We start from the raw sequence: 6,257 nt of genomic DNA on the forward strand, positions 1-6,257 counted from the left end.
TGAAAAAATATAAAAATTAAAAAATAATGAAAAATAAATTCCTGGAAATATAATGAGGTATTTGTTACTATTCTCACTATGCAGAGGAGAATCACAGAAATTACTTTACATTCCAAAGATCTCAAGACTCAGAAGCACAAGCAAGAGATAAGACTCCTTGGGACAGGGTCTATAATAGGTTTGCCCTCGACCCTGTTCCTTTCATTGAGCAAGAGTATAGCTTAAAGCAAATGACCAATAAATATTTGTGGAATAAATGAAGAGTGAAAGAGCAAGCATGTAAAATTGCATATATCTCTTTTTAAAATGTAGGTTGTTCATTCTGACCAAGAGAAATACACAGTATTAAGGAAAGGTTGTGAGGTCCAAGAAAATAATCTTTTGGTTTAATCAGAAAATACCATCTTGTATTTGAAACTGGTGATACAAGCTGCAGAGGCAGCTGTCTTGATGCAGTAGAAGCATGACTACACCACCCTTGGGGTTGGGAAGAGAACAAATGATGGAAATGAACACAGAATTACTTTGTTACTCATTACCTATTTTCACTTTGAGAAACTGATTGGAAATTCTAAGTTTCAGGAATCAACTGCAAATGGTGAAGCATTAGATGGATTCTGGCCAAATCCCCTGAACAGTGGTGCTGAGAATAGCACTGCCTGCTTGTTTCTCAGACTTCTTTTTAAGACACTGAGAAAGGTAGAATCTGTATGGAATTGGACATCTGACTTGGAGTTTACTTTTCAGACTCAAGAATCACACAAATGTTGAATTTCCTGACGCTAGTTAAGAGACATTGATCCCCCTTCGTGTGTTCTGACTGAACCTGTGATCTGGGCTGTAACAGACCTCAGAGCTCCCAGGAGCTTTCCTGCTGCTGTGCGACCTACATCACCATGGATTACCAATAATAGGATTTGCCACTCGGAAGCTGGGGTGATACTTATTCAAAACTCACAACGTATTTTCTTACAGAGAAATATGGCTTCGGTTTTTCATCACTTCCTGTTAGTTCTGGTCTTTCTGGATACACACGCAGCTCAGCCTTTCTGTCTGCCAGGATGCACTTGTTCAGAGGAGAGTTTTGGCAGGTGCGCTCTGCTGGCCAGATGTTAGAGGGTTATGGGGAATGAGTTTTCTTTGGGGATGATGTGGAGTGGAAGCAGGCTTAGAATTGGCAGGAAATCAGCAAATCTCTATGAGACTCATTCTAGTTGGGACTGAACTTTGCTGAACTGTGCATTTTTACCAAAATGAGTCAAACCCTTTTATTTCAATGAATAATAATATTTTTATTCTGATTCACATGTCTAATGCCAGGATCAGCCTGACCCCACTTTCCAGTTCCTTGTTGTTTGTCTTAAAGTTGTTCTGGTTTCTTGTACAGGACTCTGCAGTGCATATCTGTCTCCTTGGGAAAGATCCCTGGGAACCTTTCTGAAGAGTTCAAGCAAGTGAGAATTGAAAACTCACCCTTATTTGAGATGCCCCAAGGGTCTTTCATCAACATGAGCACCTTGGAATACCTTTGGCTCAACTTTAACAATATTAGTGTGATCCACCTGGGAGCCCTGGAGCATCTGCCAGAACTGAGGGAGCTGAGACTCGAAGGGAATAGGCTCCGCTCAGTACCATGGACAGCGTTCCGTGCCACTCCTCTCCTGAGGGTCTTGGATCTCAAACGCAATAAGATTGATGCACTCCCTGAGCTGGCTCTTCAATTCTTGGTCAGCCTGACCTACCTTGACCTATCCTCCAATAGGCTTACAGTTGTATCCAGAAGTGTCTTCCTGAATTGGCCAGCCTACCTGAAACGCCGGCAACCTGACTGTGGGGCCGGGATTCTCTCCAGCCTGGTGGTGGCGCTGCATGACAACCCCTGGGTATGTGACTGTCGCCTAAGGGGGCTTGTCCAGTTTGTCAAGTCCATTACCCTCCCAGTCATCCTGGTGAATTCCTACCTGATATGCCGGGGCCCTCTCTCCAAGGCAGGGCAGCTTTTTCATGAAACTGAGCTTAGTACTTGCATGAAGCCACAGATCTCAACCCCCAGTGCCAATGTCACCATCCGGGTGGGACAGAATGTAACCCTGCGATGCTTGGCACAGGCCAGCCCCTCACCATCCATTGCATGGACTTATCCCCTGAGTATGTGGAGAGAATTTGATGGTAAGCCACATGCACCCTCTCAGTGTATCTGGAGGGAATGGAGAGGTCTGTAGCAATCCCATCCTCATTAGAGAGGTTCAAAGCTGGGTCAATCACAAAGGATGGGTGCAATTAAGACTGGGATAGCCCTGAATTATGCTCACTAGAACAGAAAAGATTCCAAGGTAGTGTTCCATTATTGGCATTATTTTAAATGTTTGCATACAGATCTCTCTAGAACACATACACATATGTAAATACACATTTCAGGGCTAATTTAATATCTTATGTAAATATTATAAAATTTTACATGAGCAGATATAGTCTTTGGGAATCTTCTAGATGCAAAACACTGGACCATGTATTTTAGAATTCTAGAATTTTTTACTAGGACTGATTCTAGAGATGATCTATTACTTATTTCCTTAACTTGCCTGAACTGAATCACCTGGGGTGCTTGTTTGAAATAACATTGACATAAAATTGTTCAGACCTTATTGGCTTGAATTTGTAATACTGGGACCCAGGGAAAGGAAGTGACCTCTGTGGGCCCCGGGGCTGGAATTCAAACCTGCCTCTTCTTTCCTGGAACCCTGTGCTCTGTTTTCATACCTCAGCTGGGATTACCTTTCATGCTACTCTGTAGGGTTGGGCACATCACAAAGCCAGGGATGGCCTCCCTGGGGGTATCCTAAAGCTGAAAAGAAAAATCTTTGTACATTCCTCGTGTCCTGTCTTCTGTTCTCTGTCTAGAAGACAACTAGGAATAGCTGGGTAAAACTTGGGAAATATAGTCGTTTGCCCAGACATTGTTTTACATTATGACAAACCTCTGGATGGTTCAAAAACTACCCAATTGGCCAGGCGCGGTGGCTCAAGCCTGTAATCCCAGCACTTTGGGAGGCCGAGACGGGTGGATCATGAGGTCAGGAGATCGAGACCATCCTGGCTAACACGGTGAAACCCCGTCTCTACTAAAAAATACAAAAAAACTAGCCGGGCGAGGTGGCGGGCGCCTGTAGTCCCAGCTACTCGGGAGGCTGAGGCAGGAGAATGGTGTAAACCCAGGAGGCGGAGCTTGCAGTGAGCTGAGATCCGGCCACTGCACTCCAGCCTGGGTGACAGAGCGAGACTCCGTCTCAAAAAAAAAAAAAAAAAAAAACTACCCAATTAACTGAATTTTCACATTTTTATATTGTTTTGATCATACCTTATTGGTTTGACATTCAATATCGATGAAAGAAAAATATGGGATTTATTGTTGTATCCGCTTTGAAAACCAAGAAATGCATCCAGGTGTTGTATTTTGTGGTGTTCTATAATCACTCTTTGGCAACGTGTTATATATAATCTCTCCATAAAAATATAAGCTAAGACTGAACACTTACCTTCAAACTAATGAGGTAGTTGATTGCTTATCATCCCATTTTATTGACAAGAAAACTGATGTCAAGAAAATTTAAGTAACTTGCCCAGGACCACATAGGATAGGAGCTCCATTAGGGATAGGAGCCCAGGCATGTGGCTCCAGGTTCTGAGAAACTGTGCATTTGGAAGGTAAGAAGGTACTTCTTGAAGCTCATAATATCACACAATCACATAGTTGCAAGAATTCTCCTGAAAGCCATGGCTCAGGAAGGCAAAGGTGGTTTGGTGGGTGCAGATAGTGAAGTTGAAAGAGTATGGTCTTCATAGATTGAAGAGCCAGGTCCCAGACGAATTGTTGCTTCTGAACACTTCTCACTATGGGCAAGTTGATGGATTGCTCCAATCCTCAACATCCTATGTGTAAAAATCAGTTACTTATCTTACAGGATTGCTGGGAGGCAAACACCTGACACCAGGTACAAGGTTCATAAGAGGTTACCACCATCTTTTAACAACAACAACAATAACAACAAAAACCAAAGCAAAACAAAACAAAAACTAGCATTGCTAGACACTTTGCAGCAGTCTATCAGATAAATGCACAGCTGTTTTCCTTTTCTTTCCACCCAGTGTTGACATCTTCTACTGGAGAAGACACTGCTCTGTCGGAGCTGGCCATACCTGCTGCCCACCTGGTAGACAGTGGTAATTACACCTGCATGGCCTCCAACTCCATTGGCAAGAGCACCCTTGTAATCTCTCTCCACGTCCAGCCTGCCCAGGCCCTACATGCACCTGATTCTCTTTCCATCCCCTCAGAGGGCAATGCCTACATTGACCTGCGGGTTGTCAAACAGACAGTGCATGGGATTTTGCTGGAGTGGCTTGCAGTGGCTGACACCTCTGAGGAGGAGTGGTTCACCCTCCACATTGCATCGGATGAAGCCTTCAGGAAGGAGGTGGTTCACATCGGCCCCGGAATCAATACTTATGCTGTGGACAACCTCCTTCCTGGCACAAAATATAAAGCCTGCCTCAGCCGAGAGGACCAGCCTCCACACCAGGGCCAGTGTGTAGTTTTTGTAACAGGCAGAGATGGTGGTGGGCTAGAGGCACGTGAGCGCCTCCTGCATGTCACAGTGGTCCTGTGTGTGGTACTGCTTGCAGTGCCTGTGGGCGCCTATGCCTGGGCAGCCCGGGGCCCCTGCAGCTGCAGCAAGTGGGTCCTGTGCTACTGTCTTCATTGCAGGAAAGCCCCCAGCTGCCCCCCTGCAGCCCCGCAGTGCAGGGATGGCTCCTTTAGAGAACATCCAGCTGTCTGTGATGATGGTGAAGGGCACATAGACACTGAGGGGGACAAGGAGAAAGAAGGAATAGAAGAAAACAGCTGAACAACCCAGGCCATGGGGTGGAAACGGCTTGGGCTTCAAGCCTCTGAAACTAACCCTCTGCAGCAGCTCCATCCATTTATCCAACAAGTATATATTGAGCACCCACTGTGTTCCAAGCACTGAACTTGACACAGGGGGTTCAAGAGTAAAAAGGGAAACACAGTCTTTATCTTCATGATAAAGGGGACATAGTCATTATCTTCATAAAGTTAAAGTCAATGAAGATTTGTCCTATCAAATTAATCATTTTATTATACATGGTGATTAGAAACCGCTAAATATTACTCTTTGCATATACATAGCCTTATAACATTTGCATGTTTATACGTAACATCGACGTATAACATTTTACATATATTATTCTGTAAAGGAAGGTCTACCCACTTTTTATAGATGAAGAAACTGCAGCCTGGACAGTTCAATGATATGCCCAGAGTCTGCATCTGGCAGGAGGCAGAAGCCCCACTCAAAAGAAGTTCCAATTCCGTTGTTTCCTTGAATGTCTGTTTTGCAGTATTCTTGTGTCTTTCATTGTTTATAAAGTGTGACCCTCTCTCTTCATGACAAACTCCCAATGAGATCACATAAATGTTCAAAAGAGCTGCCCATCAGGGTAATGAGAGCTGTTGGGCAATGGGAGTCTCTTTTTGTGGGTATCTGTTCCCCTGTGAGCAGCCCTTGGTGCTGCTGGGCAGGCTGGAGCCATCAGCACCAAGGAAGTGCAGGGGATTGGCTGTAGCCCTGGGTCTGGTAGAAAGCAGACTCTGCAGGGCCATACCCAGAAAGAAGAGCACACATATGTCCACTGCTTTCCCCTAGTGAATGTCTCAAGCCCTCCTATGAAATCCATAAGACGTGGTCATTTCCTCTTAGCTGGACCTATGTGGAATGGAGGGGCCCCAAGAACCCCAGCATTAGCTCGTTGTCCCTCTGAACAGCCCTTCTAGGGGAGACCATTCCCAGGATTTAATCCACATCTGTCTCCCTGCAGTTTCCCTCACTGGCCACATGGAAGCCTTTCGAAGAGTGTAAACATGAACTAGCCTCGTTGTGACATCACACATGTTTCCTCCTTCCCACGACTTTTACCCATTCCTCATCATCCTTTTAGGCCTCTCTCGAGTGTGTACATTACGTCTTCCACAGAGCCTTCCTTGACTTCACACCTCTGGTGAAAAGGACAGTATGCACAGTGTGTCCCTCGGTTGTGAGACATTTACAGGCAAAGACTGACCTTCCTCACTGTGGCCACTGCACTCGTCTAATACCTGGATTGTGTTCATAATCAATGTTAGTTACAATAAATTTTTAAAAATTGAAGACGGCTCTCATTTTCAGACTAATTGTCCA

At 44.8% G+C, this 6,257-nt stretch overlaps 1 protein-coding gene across 2 annotated transcripts; it reads left to right on the plus strand.

Moving 5' to 3' along the window:
* Nucleotides 1-918: 918 nt before the first annotated feature.
* LRIT2 (leucine rich repeat, Ig-like and transmembrane domains 2) lies at nt 919-6,244 on the plus strand. Of its 2 annotated transcripts, XM_025397408.1 has the most exons (4): nt 919-1,091; nt 1,388-2,169; nt 3,963-3,992; nt 4,147-6,244. In XM_025397408.1, the coding sequence occupies exons 1-4, from the start codon at nt 982-984 to the stop codon at nt 4,905-4,907; spliced, it is 1,683 nt and encodes a 560-aa protein (XP_025253193.1). In that variant the 5' UTR covers nt 919-981; the 3' UTR covers nt 4,908-6,244. The 2 variants fall into 2 exon arrangements, with proteins under 2 accessions (XP_025253193.1, XP_025253194.1); XM_025397409.1 differs by lacking the exon at nt 3,963-3,992.
* The last annotated feature ends 13 nt before the right edge of the window (nt 6,245-6,257 follow it).

Source organism: Theropithecus gelada, chromosome 9 (assembly GCF_003255815.1).
Source record: "Theropithecus gelada isolate Dixy chromosome 9, Tgel_1.0, whole genome shotgun sequence".
Taxonomy (NCBI): domain Eukaryota; kingdom Metazoa; phylum Chordata; class Mammalia; order Primates; family Cercopithecidae; genus Theropithecus; species Theropithecus gelada.